Source organism: Pollachius pollachius, assembly GCF_949987615.1.
Source record: "Pollachius pollachius genome assembly, chromosome: 1".
Classification (NCBI taxonomy): Eukaryota; Metazoa; Chordata; class Actinopteri; order Gadiformes; family Gadidae; genus Pollachius; species Pollachius pollachius.
Genome location: NC_136934.1, coordinates 5,085,883 through 5,103,121, shown reverse-complemented (window position 1 = coordinate 5,103,121; position 17,239 = coordinate 5,085,883). Strand labels below are relative to the sequence as shown.

The following is a 17,239-nucleotide window of genomic DNA, read 5'->3' as shown; positions in this document are numbered from 1 at the left end:
TTTTCTAAAGAAAGAAACATGAACAAAATGTAAGACTACGTTAAATAAGGGTCAATCATGAAGACAAGATGAAAAATGCAAGATAGTAAATTGCGAAATGAACAAAGGAACGAGAAATGGATGCACAACATGGGCATTATCTTCCATCTCTCGATGCTGCGGCATATGAATAATGTAGAATGTATCCTCCCCTCGTTCTCTGTGTCTTAGCACCCTCTCTAACTTCTAGATTTATTCCCTTTTTTCCTCCTTAATCGCTCATAATCGCCCTGCTTTCCTCTCCTTTCCATCCGCCCAGGAGGGTTTTTCCCCTAAGAGCAGAAAACTGCCGCCCTAGCAGAGGAGCAGGGACTGTATATCTGGTGGCAGACTTAAGATGACAGGAGAAGAAGCTGCCGCAGGGAAATGCTCTGTGCACCCTCTCAGAAACCTGAGGAAGAAGAGGGAGCAAGGAGCACGCAGCCCATCTCCAGAAGGACATGCAACCATGCAACAGTGTTACATGGTTGTGATCAGTTTTACAGAGTGATGCAGACACTGGTGGCTTCCCGGATGCTTTTGGAGGCTGGTCGTTTTGACTGCCTTACTATTCTGCTCTGGCTGCAGTCTTGCAGGCTTAATCCCTCATTTTCAGCTATTTTCCTTTGCAACAGTAATATCGTACCTAATTTGTAGAAGCTACTCTGCAGGTGTTGTAAACCATTCTTTATGAAACAGATGGTCCAGGTCCTTGATTCTGATTGGCTCTAAGCCGTTGTTAAGTACTCTAAGCAAACACCTGTGACCGCATAACTATTCATTTTTGGTATTAATGAACCTGTATGCTAGCCTGTGTTGCTTAGCATCCATTTTGCTGTCTTGAGGAACTACATCGCTTGGTGGAGCAGGGATGATTGGTTTCCAGTACATGATAACATATTGGGTTGCTTTGTTTGGCCTAATCATATTATTAGATCTGTAAACACAGAAGATACGGCTCGGGGGGAAACAGCCTTCTGAGTTATTATAGCTGACTTCTTAGGTATTAAAGCCACTTATCACGAGTTTAGCTCATATTGTGACTTGGGAAACAGCATCACTGCTTCTGAATTCCATTGGGTTACCAGGTAGACAAATGTGTATGAATATTTAATGTACAAGAATGAAGGTATATGCATTGAGGATCAGTGATCATGTACTGCCCCCTGTCTCTCTCTCCCCCCCTCTCCCCCTCTCCCTCTCTCTCTCTCCCCCTCTCTCTCTCCCTCTCCCCCCCACTCTCCTTCTCTCTCCCTCTCCCTCTCTCTCTCCAATATGTTATGTTAATGTAATGCGGATGGACACACTGATTGATTATTCTGCAGACTTTGCACTGCAGTGAGGAGCGTTTAGCAGCTACACGCTCTGTGGACCTCCCTCCACTCTGAGACAGAATGAATACACATTGTTTTAACCACGGCACTGGAGGGTCACCACACTATAAATATCAGCGACAGAACTAAGGGGCAACCGGCGGCGATGGGTTCTTCACAACTTGTTTTGCCTCGAGGGGCTATGCAAAAAAGAGTTTCCAGATTGGGATGAACCACATGTGGTGCGGGGAGAGGGGAACGCTTTATTAGATCCCTTTATGTTCTCTCCAAGCGAACAACAAAGAGAGCGTCACGGGAGGGAGACCGTAAGGATGAACTAATGGGAGCCACTAAGCACACACTCACACACACACGCACACACACACACACACACACACACACACACACACACACACACACACACACACACACACACACACACACACACACACACTCCCACACAGGTGAGTATAATGGAGATACACACAAACACACAAAGAAAACCAAAAACAAACATAAAACATAAAAAACCTCACAGCAGTGCGCTGAGGGGTTCAGCAAACACACAAACACATAACTAAAGCTCCAACACACACACACTACGCTTACCTTTGAGCAGTGCAGTGAGGATAGCAAGGTCAATATCTTGATGACCATCGGACCCCATTCTGAAAACAGTTATCTGAGAGAGAGAGAGAGAGAGAGAGAGAGAGAGAGAGAGAGAGAGAGAGAGAGAGAGAGAGAGAGAGAGAGAGAGAGAGAGAGAGAGAGAGAGAGAGAGAGTTTAAACATATATAAGAGGAAAACAAGCCTGTGATAAAGGTCAGTTCTGTACTCCAGCAGCCGAGTGGCCCCCCTGTCACTGGGGTCAATCAACTTAATAAGTCACAGCCTGAACGAGGGCCATTTCATTTTCTGGATTAGATCGCATGACTGGACCTCTTAACTACTACTTTACTAAGTGCTAAGTGGAGAGGAAAAAGAGAAGCTGGAGCCAAATGAGATGAGAAGAGGGAAGAGATGGATAAAGAGGGTGGGGGGGAACATGAAAAGAGAGGACCGGGAAGAAGGAGGAAAGGCAAGGAGAGAGGGATGGAGAAGAAAACGTTGGCATTAAGAATGTGTTCCGTCACATGATAAACATGGAGCAGGCCAAGTGATATCAGAGAAAAAAAAAGCTTTTTGGTATTTTACGATCTGAAACACGCGTCAAATAAATCTGGTGGGTGCCTTTCCGGTCATGTGAGCATGGATGCACATAAGTAGCTGTGTGTGTGTGTGTGTGTGTGTGTGTGTGTGTGTGTGTGTGTGTGTGTGTGTGTGTGTGTGTGTGTGTGTGTGTGTGTGTGTGTGAAGGGCACCTTGGGGAGGGAGGGAGAGTGCATGTGCGTGTTTGGAATGCTTGAGAAGCTAAAGACCCCCGGACGAGGAGTGATAAATCTATTTCTTTAGTCCCCCCCCCCCCCCCCCCCCACCTCTATGCCCACCCTTCCACTCTCCCTCTCCACCCCTCTGCCCACCTCCCACCTCCCCCCTAAATGGCTTCATTTGGTGGAGGCTGTGGGAATCTGCTGGCTCTGCTGCACCGCCACCTCCCCCCTCAGGGCTATGATGCGTTGGGGTAAGCCAGCCTGGCTCTTTGTCTCTCTCTCTCTCTCTTTGTCTGTCTCTCCATCTGTCTGTCTGTCTGTCTCTCTGTCTCTTCTCATTCTCTCCCTCTTCCTCTCTCTCTCATAGTCTATATCTTCTTCATACAATTTTTTCCCTGGATCTCCTTTTTTTCCAGCTCTGTTGCTTTTTTCCTCCTTCCTCCTATTATCTCACACATACACACACTTTCAATACCACACTCTCTCTATCTCTCTCCCACACACACATACACACACAGGAGTCGGCACCACGTGCATCAACAGTCATTCAAAGCAGCGGTAGTAATCACACAACCGGACGGTGTAGAAAGTCCCGTCAGTTAAAAATAGTAATCCAGTTTTTAAATCCATGTTAAAATCGTCCGGATATAGAGCTAGTTAGCGTAAAAAAAGAGTAGCAAACCGTGTCAAATGTGATGTGTTCAGGACGGCTCAGTAATATGATTGATGTGTTCAAATGCAATACAAAAAAAAAGAAATTTCAGATTATGGCGAAAACTTGTTTTCCCAGGAATACAAAATAGATAGCAAAAATGGAATTATGACCAGTTTAACGTCCTATCTTGAGCTATGATCATCTTATCATCAATTAAAGCAATAATACAAGTTCTATTTCAACAAAATAATGGAAAAGTATCAATAGTGGTATCAATAAAGACTTGGATTTTCTAGATTTAAGGAGTCTAGAAAATGGTATCAATATCATGAAAAATTAACGATCTCCTGTCATCTGAGAGAAAATAAGATGATTCAATATCTTTTTAACCGTTAGTATTTAACGGTTAAAGATCTTATCGGTTTACCGGTTAACCATGGACATCCCTTATATACTGCATATATATATAAATGTATATCATACATTGTATGTTTTTTTTGTGTTATCCCAGTTATGTTTTTTTATTTTTTTATCATTTAATATTACTTTTAATAGTTCCGAGACGTTGGAGCAATAACCTGGTGTATTTACACTTCAGTCTGCACTGTGAATTTGAAGTAATGTTCAGTTTTTCAATAAAGATGTGGCAATTACAAATGTTTCTTTTTTTATCCGATTCATCGATTAATCGAAAAAGTAATCGACCGATTAATCGATTATTAAAATAACCGTTAGTTGCAGCCCTAATTGTGTAGTGTGAGTGTACATTTGTGTGTGTGTGTGTGTGTGTGTGTGTGTGTGTGTGTGTGAGTTCCTTGAGGTGGGTTGGAGGTGTAATGGGATGAAGGAGTATTGATCACCTGACTGTGTGTGAACTAATGAGGGACGAGCACTGGTTGCTAACCAGTATAATGTGATTAAGGTGTGCGTGTTTGTGTATGTGTGTGTGTGTGTGTGAGTTAGGTGTGTGTAAAACCATGTTGAACACTTGTTGAACACGTTCTAAGTGTATGTTCCAGTCTGTGTGTAGCAATGCACTCACCTTCAAGGTATAATTAATAGATTCATATAACCCATTTTTCAATCAGTGAGTGAAAGAGAGAGATTGATAGAGCAATTGGAAGGACACGACTTGGACGCAAACAGGAATTGAGACCAAAACAGGAGCTATTTGTGTTGTGGGCGTATGTGACCATAATTTGAGCCAATCAGTTCGGAATCGTTGATGGCCATGCTGCTCATCAAACCCGGTACTTATCATTAAGAGCTCGGATGGACACACACACATAGGCACACACACACACCCAGGCACGCACACACAGGCATGCACTCACCAATAAACGCACATGCACGCTAATGACACACACACACACACACACACTACCATCCCACACGTTTCCTCTCTTTCCTCCTCTAATCAAATTCCCCAAGGTCACCCCGCGCCGATGGGAGGTGTGGTTGAGCCTCCACCAGTAGCAGGGCGGTGGTTGAGTCGAAAGCGTCCTACAGAAGGAGCGATCTGTCAGTGATCTGCTTCTGACGGAATAACCACAGAACTGCAGCGCACGGGTCCGAGCGCACAAGACAATATAGCGGCACAATGGCGCTGGGCTGAGCGTGGCTGGCAATGCCCGCTAAAGGTCAACAACAACTGGGTTATTATATCGGGGTCTTTGTCCCTCTCTCTTTTCCGTCAGGCTGACACACACGGCCCATCACCCCCGTATGATTTTCTTAATACGTTTTATTTTGGCCGCCGACGTAGGAGCCCGCAGAGAAAAGAAAAAGCCAAGAGGCTTTGCTGTGACATTCCTCCGTCTCAGCTGGGTATCCAGCGCTGACCTTCTCCTTACCTCGTCGTCGATACTTAGCACCTCAGGGTGGGGGTGAGTGGGTGGGTGGGGGAGGAGGAGAGGTGACGCGAGAAGAGACTGTAGGGCTTTGACTCATGTCTGTTTCACTCCCTGATGCTGGTTGGGTAAAGCGAGGAAGTGATTGAGAAGGGGCCAGTGGGGGGGAAGAGTTGGGAGGGGATGGGGTGTGGAGAGAGAGGGGAGAGAGGGGAGAGAAAGGGGAAATAGAGGGATCTGGAGGCTGAGAGGGGATGAGCGAGATAGTAGTGGGAACGAGGGAGAGATGGAGAGAGAGAGAGCGAGAGAGAGAGCTAGAGAAAGAGGGACAGAGAGAGAGAGAGAGAGAGAGAGAGAGAGAGAGAGAGAGAGAGAGAGATAGAGGGACAGAGAGACAGAGACATGGAGAGAGAGCTAAGAATATTTAAATTCTGGGAATGGGAATTAAAGGGGTTTGAAGAACATATGGAAGTCCAAGCGTTTTTCATGAACACTGTACTTTGAACCCTGTTTCAACATGGCCGCCGTGCAGGGGGAGAGGAGATACGCTCCATGGCTAGAGGAGCCACAATATTCTGGAGAAAATAAATAAATAAATGAATGTCGCTTCACGCTGCATTGGCCCAAGCTGATTAGAGAACATTCATCTTCATTTTCCAGCAGAAGAACCCCCATCATCACATGCACACACTCTTACACACACACACACATATTCACTCACATGCTTTCACATAGGTAATGACACAGTCTCTCTCTCTCTCTCTCTCTCTCTCTCTCTCTCTCTCTCTCTCTCTCTCTCTCTCTCTCTCTCTCTCTCTCTCTCTCTCTCTCTCTCTCTCTCTCTCTCTCTCTCTCTCTCTCTCTCTCTCTCTCTCTCTCTCTCCCCTTCCCTCATGCTTCCACATGAATTATGAGACACATAAAAACAGGCATACCTCTAAATCGCACACACAAGCAGTTTTCCTCCATCCATCACTATGAATAAACCCAAGTAGCCTCAGATAGAAAAGAGATAAATTCCTAAAAGCTCAAACATGTATTCATATTAATCTTTTACTGGAGGTAAATCCCATCATGGAGCGAAACAAGTTCACTAGACTATAACTCTGGTGATACAAAGCAGTATCAGAACCTCAGTCTAGTTGGTTTATTGATTCCTTTGACCTTCAGGCAAGAGGGCGACTAAATGCTTTCCTGTCTATGAGGAATTACGACAGCCAGTTGATAAATCTTTAGGCCCAAACGACCGACAAACCAACAATGTTGAAGGCAAAAATACAATGGTTGGCCCAGTCAAAGTTTGTCAGTGTTTAATAATAGAAGCCCAGGATTTGAACTTTGTTCATTCAAGACACAGGCCCTTGTGTTTCTCTCCCTGGTCCAACTTAGTGTTTCATCGGATCAGAAATAGTGTTTCAATTGGTGGCTTTGTTCCTCAACATTGAACGGAACCAAAGCAATTAAGGCATTTTAATATCAATAATTTAGTAGCCCTGAATGAGACATTTAAACCCACCCACACCTCTACACAAACACACACACACACACACACACACACACACACACACTGATACGAGTGTTGAAAAGAGAGCACCTCTACACCTCCAATTAGATTTGACGCATGTAAAGCAATGAGATTTTGAGTTTGACACACGCTAAGCCCTGTGGAAAGCCCTCTGAAGTTTAAGCCACGATTATTCCAGGAACATCCAATTGTTTCAGTGTGCTTTGATTGGCGTGTCGCAGCGATAGAGCGATAAAGCTATCCATTACTCATACACTGAAGCTAATAACCCTTTCAAATCCATTAGGGTGGAAGCCTCTATGCTTAAGGTATATTTATAAGGTGTATAAAGGACAGGGTTTCTATATTTCATACATTCACATTCAGGGCATTTAGCCGAAGCTTTCGTCCAAAGCGACTTACATTTGTTAGAAGAAAAAGAAACAACAGTATACATCATCGGTACAAAAATGATGTTCACAGAACCAAGTGCTAAGCACTAACAGTTGTAGGTCGACCCATTCCCCCCACACAATAAGATAGCTAGGATAAGATAATACACGATGCTAAGCACTATTTCTGCAAGCTAGTACAACCCAGGCTTTACCCCTTTAAAATTGCTAAGAAATGTATATTGTTGAACAACGCAGCCCACCGTTTTGTGTGGTATTTCACTGTCCACTGTCTAATTCGGAGTCCTGTAGACACTAGTTTGTCACACGGACACATTGCTGCAGTGATTACGATGGGGTTTCATAAGAGAGTATGTCTTCCAATCGCTGCAGCATCAACCAGAAGTATCAGATATTCGTTTCATTCCCATATGACAGCCCCCCAGGGGTTCTGTCTCTCTATCTATCACATATTAAATCTTTGCATGCTGCTATGCGGAGCAATCAGTAATTTAGGAAGAGGACCAACACATTTTTGCCTCGCCAGCAGGCCAATCAGCAGTGCGGTCCAGGGGTGTTGCCCTGATCTCCGCACAGCTGCCGAGGCTCGGTCTTCTTCGAAGAGGAGAATGTCTGGTAGTCACTGTTCACCCGGCCTACTGGGTCTGTTCTGACAGCGGGGGACCAGATACGGTCGTTTCCACTCATGGTCCCAGACCATTTTATCTTTGAGCATAAATTTGCTAGTCTCAGCCATAGCCGCTTATGTAAAGTTCCTTTTCCTAAAAGCAAGGGCTAGGCCTAAATCACAGAATTTCTGTACTGAAAAACTGTTAGAGGGTGCTCGAAATGTACCCCTGGCCTAGCTAAATTTAGCCGTGGATAGCTGAGCTATGGCTAGCCCTCCCAGCAGAGTTACCAGCTCTCATCCAGCGTCTGTTTTCACAAGGAAAGGTCGAAACTGTATCGCCCGTGTGGCATATTGTATTATAGTATACTGCCAAATGTCTATCTAGCTTCCACGTTTGATTAATTTATTCAAGGTATCAATTGGAGATTTGCAGAATGTTGCCTCTTGAAATCTGGGTAATGTAAGAAAGGAGTGTAATGGAGCAGATAGCGGGAAGCCTGACACGACAGCCAGTGACAAATTGCAAATAATGATGAAGTAAGATATTACACATATCGTAAGAAAGAAACCCTTGAATTTATAGAAAGTAAATGATTGATGCTTTATATCTATGCTTTATGTGTTTTAGCTTGTAATATTCCTTTACTCTTTAGATCTCATATGTATACTCATTAGCATTAATATGATTAACAATATATCAATTATTAATAACAAATATACATATTATGATATATTAATAACATAAATTCCTAATGTCCTTATGGTTTCAAAGGGTGCAGATCTATGTGAAACATGTCATGCATGGGGCTGGATGCAGGTGACACTCACATAGCTCTGGTAACAGACCTATGAGGCGACAGGACAATGGAAAGCAGAAGTTCTGCGCGCCGTGTGAACTGAACCCTACAGCTCCACTCGAGGGGAGAATCATTGTTGATCTCAGGCTCTGTGAAACAGCAACCTTTATCTCTCTTACACCACAGCAAAATAACAGCTCTTCTGAGTGCAAAGAGCAAAGCTAGGCCACTCAAGGGGGTTTCACATATTTACGGTTCAACATTCCTGTTTGGGGATTTACCCTCAATGTGAACATTGATCAGACATCCGACCCTCCGAGGAACAGAAGTACTATTTACTCTTCCTACTATGAACTACCGCTCAGTTATACCACGTTTTGTTTTGGGACACATGGAATTATTGTGTAAAATTGGCGACTTTATTCCTCTGAATGATATCATTCAGTCGATAATGACAATCAAAGAAGATCTATACAAACCCATGCAGGTCCCATTGCCAAATCAATTTATAGTCTGCTAGTTAAAGAGGAGCCAAAACTCATCACCGACCTTTGGCAATATAAAATGCCTCAATGCATCCAGGAAATTAAATTTTCATTAGAAAAATTAGTGTGCGCAGCTAGAGTTGCTCCAAGCCCGGACTGATCTGGCGAGAGCCTGGCTTATTTAGAAAATGTTATTTGTGTATTTGAACAGAGTTGATGCCTGACCGACCAAGTGTTAAATGAGCTAATGATGCCAAGCTAGGCGGTACAAGATGACTATGTGGTTCACTGAGAAGTCCCGTTCATAGCAGTAATTAAAGAGAGTGTTATGACCTCCCCCTCTGTTGTGGAGTCGAGTTTGATTTTGTGCCTGTGTGTGGTAAGTGTGCACGTGGTTCATGTGTGTGTGTTGTTTAGGTCCTTCGTTCAAAGCAGGACTAATCAATCATACCTGTGGCAGTTGTGTGTGTGTTTGTGTGTATATGTGTGTGCATACATCTGTGTGTGTGTGTGAGTGCGTATGCATGTTCATACGCTTACATGTGTGTATTGTTTAAGACTGTCAGTAACACCTGTGTTTCTGTACCATACTTCCTGTGGTTTCCTGACAGGGTGAGTAATGGTTTCACATCTTGCAAATTTGCCTTTCACAACCATGTACACGTAAACACACGTATGCACACACACACACACACACACACACACACACACACACACACACACACACACACACACACACACACACACGTACACGCGTGTCAATAATAGGTCAACACCTTGTGAGGGCCCGCGTGTGCGTGTGTGTGTGCGTGTATGTATGTATGTGTGTGTGTGTGTGTCTGTGTGCGTGTGTGTGCGTGTATGTATGTATGTGTGTGGGTCTATGTGTGCGTGCGTGTATGTATGTATGTGTGTGTGTCTATGTGTGCGTGTGCATGTATGTATGTGTGTGTGTATGTGTGTGCGTGTATGTATGTATGTGTCTGCGTGTATGTATGTATGTGTGTGTGTGTGTGTGTGTGTGTGTGTGTGTGTGTGTGTGTGTGTGTGTGTGTGTGTGTGTGTGTGTGTGTGTGTGTGTGTGTGTGTGTGTGTGTGTGTGTGACGGCCACCGCTGCGCTGTACATTAACCACCGCCGTAGGGTTAGGTGGCTGAAGGCAGGCGGCCCTCGTTGGAATACATTTACATTCACTTAGTAGGAAATTTCATGCATTAAACATGCGGGGGGGCAATCGTCTCACTAAATGTGGCCTCGCAACCACGCGGAATTCAACCAATCTATCTGGGGCTCTTTGATTGCAAACTCTCATACTGTGCAGCGCTGTGTGTGTGTTAAGTGTGTTTCAGAGAAGGAATGGGGGAAGAATGGGGTACATGGAAAATAAAAGAATGCAAGAGAGAGAGAGAGAGAGAGATAGAGAGAGAGTGAGAGAGAGAGAGAGAGAGAGAGAGGGAGAGAGACCTACCAGCTCCTTCTTCTTCATACACTCCATAAGGATGATGAAGAGGTGCTGTGCTTGCGTCCGGCTGTAGGTGAAGGTTTTCTGGATGGTCACCAGCAACTGGTCTCTCAGAGACTCATTAATTATGCTGGGAAGAGAAAGAGAAAGTATATATACCATAACATATACTATATTATAGTATATAACTACTACCACTACTACAACCAAGTTAAAAGACAATCGATTGAGGGGAAACTGAACAGGGTATTAAAAAACTAAATGATATCTTGATGATATAGTGTTAATCAGTTAATGAGCGAATATACCTACAGACCAATTAGTCTCAGCATAAAGGTGTCCCTTTTAAGTTAGTACAAATCTGATAATTTCCCCGAAGGGAATGTTTGTCTAGTCCTAGTTGTTAGCTTGATGGATAGATCTCCTTGGCAATCATAAATACATTTAATATAGTTATGACATATATTTAAATGGGGGGCAAGATTGGTGAGTCCATAAACAAAATCCAAATGGAAACAAACCCTAAAAGGACAACAATGGGAGAGATTCAGCAGATTTTGGCCATTATTGTGAGAGGTAATAAGAGGGACATAACGTCAGAGCCTTGTAAAAAACGTCTGTCTCCTCTGTTTCAATAGGTGTCAGAGTTTCAGAGGGACTGGACGTTTAATCCACCCAATTGAGGCAGTTTACAAAAATGTTCTGTTCTTCTTCCCCATTGAGCTCTTCAATCTTAAAAGGAGGAAATCACTTAAACTGCCTCTTGCTGGATCGGTGCGGTTATAACTAAAACGATTCAAATACTTTGACAGAACAGGCCAATCATAATCAACAAAAACAAACTGAACTTTTTGCATGAAACTTTTTGAAAAGTTTCATGCAAATGTTATCTTTAGACGATTGTGTTTTTCTTCCCAATGTGCTGTGGGTTCCATCCCTTCCCTGAGCCGAGGCTGCCCTTCCCCAGTCGCTCTTCCCCAGTCGCTCCTCCCCAGTATCTCCTCCCAGTCGCTTCTTCCCAGTCGCTCCTTCCCAGTCGCTCCTTCCCAGTCGCTCTTCCCCAGCCGCTCCTCCCAGCCGCTCCTTCCCAGTCGCTCCTCCCCAGTCGCTCCTCCCCAGTATCTCCTCCCAGTCGCTCCTTCACACTCACTCCTTCCCAGTCTCTCCTTCACACTCGCTCCCTCCCAGTCGCTCCCCCCAGCCGCTCCTTCCCAGTCTCTCCTTCCCAGTCGCTCCTCCCCAGTATTTCCTCCCAGTCTCTCCTTCCCAGTCGTTCTTCCCCAGTCGCTCCTCCCCAGTCGCTCCTCCCCAGTATCTCCTCCCAGTCGCTCCTTCCCACTCGCTCCTTCCCAGTCTCTCCTTCACACTCGCTCCTTCCCAGTCTCTCCTTCACACTCGCTCCCTCCCAGTCGCTCCCCCCAGCCGCTCCTTCCCAGTCGCTCCTCCCCCAGTCGCGTCTCCCCAGTGTAGGGTTGAGTTCGATTTTGTGCCTGTGTGTGGTAAGTGTGCACGTGATGTGTGTGTGTGTGTTGTTTAGGTCTTTCCTTCAAAGCAGGACTAATCAATCATACCTGTGGCAGTTGTGTGTGTGTGTTTGTGTGTATATGTGTGTGTGTACGTGTGTGTGTATGTGTGTGTGTGTATATGTGTGTGTGTGTGTTTGTGTGTGCTGGTGCTCTGCCACCTACCCTCCCTCCTCCGAGTACTTGTGTCCGAAGGCCAGGATGTCGGAGGCCCGGCCGCTGCCGTCGCACACCACCACGGGCACCGGGGGCGTGTCCCGCAGGTACTCCAGCACGATGGAGATCACGTTGGGGCCCCCCTCCACGATGAGGGCCACCACCGGCACGCCCTGCCCGATCCCTGGAGACACACACACACAGACACACACACAGACGGACACACACACACACACACACACAGACACACAAACACACACACACACACACACACACACAGACGTTTGGTTCCTGTGCCAATAGCGGTTGGATTGAGACACAGATAGAGAGAGACAATGATCGAGAGACACAGGGAAAGAGAGAAAGACTTTTTGTTTCCTAAGTGGATTAAAGCTCCTTACTTGTTTTGTTTGTAACTATTTTGACACTGATGCATGAATGTTCCCGCAATGTATGAAAAGAAAAATGCTTGAAGAAGAGAGGCCATGATCAAAGTTTGAAATTGTACAGTGGGAATATGACTAGTACAGAAATAGAACTGGATTTATTTATTTTTCACAAACCCTCACTCTGCTAACATAGATGCCTTGAATTAATTTGGCACCTGAAATGTCAGCGGGCTGAAGTTATTTTTACACACTATTTCAAGACAGCATGCCCAAGCTAAGAAATAACCTGCCCACGCTGGCATCTGTGTGTGTGTGTGTGTGTGTGTGTGTTTGCATGTGTGTGTGTGTTTGTGCATATTTGTGTTTGAAGTTGTGTGTTAATGTGTGAAAATGTGTTTGAGCGCCCTGTACGTGCAATTTCAGGCACGCTGCGATTAAACCTGCTAATCACAAAGCTCTCAGAATAATTATGGCCAATTAGCGGGCCGGTGTTCCTGCACATGGACAGTTAAATACAACCTCACCTAATCGCTGTCTAATGACAACCTTCTCCCAGGGAAGCCCTACATCTCCTGCCTCCCTGCCACCTCCTGCCTTACCACACGCGCTGCTGGCTGGTCTAATTATCATGCCTGACGCTTTACCTTCTTCCCTTTTTTCTAGGAGCACCGGGCCTGTATAAGCTTTGAGGACACGTTTCCACTTGTTCTCCAAGCTGAGCCTCATCCCTTCTAGTTCACCTCCTGTCAACCAATCAGCTCCATCCTGCTGCACAAGCAGATAAGATGCTACCATCAGCTGTGCTTCACTAGCAGGTAAGATGCTACCATCAGCTGCTGCTACACTAGCAGGTAAGATGCTACCATCAGCTGCTGCTACACTAGCAGGTAAGATGCTACCATCAGCTGCTGCTACACTAGCAGGTAAGATGCTATCATCAGCTGCTGCTACACTAGCAGGTAAGATGCTACCAACCTTGCTTTTTAAATTTATGGAATCCCTTCAACCCCATATTAAGTCCACCACTTCCCTTGGCATTTTCAAGTCTAATTTTAAAACCTACCTTTCCTCTCTTGCTTTTAAGAACCTTTAACCTTTAACTTTCTTACTGTTTTTATTTTGTTTACTGTATTTTACTTGCTCTTCATTTCACCATGTAAAACGCTTTGGGTCAACTCCTGTTGTATAAATGTGCTATATAAATAAAAGTGACTTGACAAAGTGACTTAAATATCCCCCTGTTGTGGGTTTTTGTCAGTGTCTATGGCATGGCTTTGCGGGAACCGGATCAGAGGCCCCTCCTAAACTGTGTGACCATGGCTGCCTGTGTGAATTCCTTAGCTGTCACACAAGCCCACATATGCACCTATGCGCACACAGACACAGACGCACACAAATACACGCACACACACTTGTGGTGCCTTGCCCTGCCTTGAACGGCCTTGCAGCAGGGACAGTTACATAAGGAGAGGGTATTGAGGGGCCTCGCCTACTTCAGAGAGATGACGCACCACCAGGCAGGCACATGGCCTTGAATCCACTGAGCTCAACGTGAGGGTGAGCAAGAAACCGTGTCACTCCGTTCATATGCCCTATTGTTATTGAGTGTATGAGTGTACACTGGTAATGCTGTGGTGTGTGTGTGTGTGTGTGTGTGTGTGTGTGTGTGTGTGTGTGTGTGTGTGTGTGTGTGTGTGTGTGTGTGTGTGTGTGTGTGTGTGTGTGTGTGTGTGTGTGTTCATTGTGCATAATATAAAGGCTTGACAGCTTCATCTTTCCTTTAGAGGAACTGGCGTGCTTTAGAAAGCAAATTATAATTCAGGTAAAAACTCATCAAGGAGTGGATGAGAGTTTATGTGTCGTTGTGTAACTTTCTCACAGTTTTGCACAAACACACACATTCATACACACGCACACACAACCTCCCTAAGAGCATCATCATCTGCAATTTATGGAGTGCCATCCTCCTAATAGCGTGAATGTGTTTGAACGTTCTAAAACCTCATCATTGTCAGTCAACTCTCTGGTATTCAGAGAGCGATAACACTACAGAGCTCTCTTGAATCACCAAAAATGTGTTGGTGAACCTGACATTGCACACTGTATAACTGCTAACTCACAAAGAACAGAGATAATGTGTTTGTTGGAGGGACTGATGCGGGGGGAGGGATGGATTCTATTTTGCATGACGAAAACATTGTTGATGTCGTCCCTGATGTCTAATCATCCTGTCAGACGCCACACAATGCAAACTACTGCCGTTTCCCCACATCCTTAACGCTGGTCTCAGGCCACTTGTAACACAGGTATCACGTGCTCCGCCATCGTCTCTCCTGTTTGTCCTGCGGAGCCTCCGTGACGCCTTTGTTCTTTATCCACTAAAGTATCTATTGATCCGCCCATTTCTCTTCCCAGATTAACTCTCTGTCGCTCCCGATCCCTCTACCTGTCTCATTGGTCACGTCTGTGTCTTTCCACAAACGCACACCTACAGAAGAGAGTGACACACGCACAAAGATATTAACACAGCTCCCTGGAAGATTCAGCTCCCCGTTATTGTTCCCTTGTTTCTGTCATGTTTGGAATGGAAGTGTGCCGTTGGGTGGATGCTTTCTTCTAAAGTGTGTCACGGTACACTATGAGTGCACACGTTTCCCAGCAAAGGACGGCTCCAGTGGGGATTCAACAACCAATATGAAGTGGCAACTGGCAACTTTGTGATGCTGTTACGGAATTAACCAAAACACCTACAATAAGGAGGTGTGCCTGAATGTGTGTCTGCACATTGCACATGCTCTAGCGCCAAGAATGTCTGCACATATTTGTTTAAACTCACATTACATCGTCTTGCCTCTCAACTCTACTCTACTCCAACCCACTGGTGTCTTCTTGAAAGAAAATCCCTAAAGACAAGAGACAGCGAAAAAATGCCTCCAGAGCAGGAGAAGGAGAGTGGTGGATGGAAATATAACTGAGGAGAGGAGTGTTTAAGGAAAATGGAATGAGGAAAGGCGAGGAGAGAAAGGAGGAGAGGAGGGGATGAAAATAGAAAGAGGAGAAGAAGGGTGGATAGAAAGAGGAGGAGGAGTGGTGGATGGGAAGAGGAGTAGGAGAGGAGAGTGGATGACTCCCAGCAGACAACACTTTCTATATTTATCCCGCCTGGAGGAGTTGGGAGTATGGTGTGATGGAGGAATTTAGATAAGGAGGGGGATAGAAAGAAAGAGAGAGTCAGACAGACGGAGAGACAGAAAGAGAGAGAGGGAGGCAGGGAAGGCGGGAGAGTCACAGAGAGGGAGAGAGGAACATAGGGTGGCTGAGCAGGACACACGTAACATGCTTAAATGGTCTTCATTAGAGCCCTGCTGATGACTCACTGCGTATGTGTGTGAGTGTGTGTGTGTGTTTGTGTATGTTAGTGTGTGTGTATGTGCGTGCTTGCATGTGAGTGTGAGAGAGTGCGTGTATAAGCATGTCCAAACTACATAAATAGAAATGTGTGTTTGTGTGTGTTAATATGGGAAGTTGGGTTCAAACCTTCAGCACATACTCATATATTTCAGCCTACAGTGGGTACATGTATGTAAGGGTGGATGGGTGTGAAAATGTCCACGGTAGTTTAAAAGTGTACGCTCGTTCAATGATTGGAATTGGACATTGGCCTCTGTGAGAATGTCCCATTGTGTCCAACTGGTAACTGAGTAATTGGACATGCACTATGTGGGTCATCTGCTCTCCCCCCACCACGCCTCCTCCAAGTCTTACACCAAATTATTCTCACACCTTGTAAATGCTGTCAACCACTGTTGGACAGGGGGGGGGAGTGAGGTGAGAATGTAATGCATCCTGAGGGGCTTGCCCACGCGGGCTGGCATCACAGCTATAACTTGTGCCCCGGTGCACTCGTAAAGCCTAACCTTTATCCATTATTCGTCATGCTTCGGCTATTTAGGGATTTTGTTTGGTTTTGTTTTTGCTGAGTTGTTTTGGAGGTTATGACAGTCGATATTTGTGTTTTGCTGAAGGGAGCTATCTCTAGACCCAGTCCGCAGCACGTGGTTGACTGCAGCCGAGTTAAGTCGTTATGAGGCACCAGTGAACCACAGAGAATCGATCAGGGCATGGGCCTTTCTCCCGGAAAGGACACAGCGGTGAGGAAATTGGGGTTAAAGGAACACCCCATCCATTTGTAAGAGAGTGTAGAAGTGTGTGTGCGTGTGTGTCTGTGTGCCTGTATGTGTAAAAGAAAAAAAAAGAAATACAAATAATGATAGGTTGAATAAAAATAACGCCTCAATGCCTAGATGATCCTTGTGTTTCTTTGGCCTTTTGTTATTTGACATAAATCTAGCTTTTCTTCTTTTCCAAACATCATCATACCCTCATATTTACACTTCCATGCCGCCATACATCTCCAGTCTACATCATGACGCCAACTTTCTACCAATCCACTCCACTGTGTTACGCTGCTATTAATTCTGTTATGTCTTACTGATGTCCAGGGTGAAGTTGTGCTACTAGTTTTACTTAATCATCTCGAACGAAAGACATGCTTACCCTTTAGCCTTTTATTACCGGTCCTTTTATTACAGGGATGTTTAAAATCCTATTCACCCTCTAAATATTGCAAATGATAGCATTTTCTTTGGCTTAGGGGTCCTGAATTATCCCTGAGAGGCAGTTTGCGACTCTGAT

The 17,239-nt window shown here is 45.1% G+C and overlaps 1 protein-coding gene across 1 annotated transcript in view; it reads right to left on the bottom strand.

Annotated features, from left to right (window-relative positions):
* The window catches only part of trpm3 (transient receptor potential cation channel, subfamily M, member 3), a gene marked incomplete at both ends in the record, with an annotated part of 106,434 nt that overhangs the window by 32,038 nt on the left and 57,157 nt on the right, over positions 1 to 17,239 (bottom strand). The window contains 3 exon segments of the mRNA XM_079750609.1: positions 1,941 to 2,013; positions 10,483 to 10,606; positions 12,165 to 12,339. Of these exon segments, the coding sequence (XP_079606735.1) occupies positions 1,941 to 2,013; positions 10,483 to 10,606; positions 12,165 to 12,339 (372 nt within the window).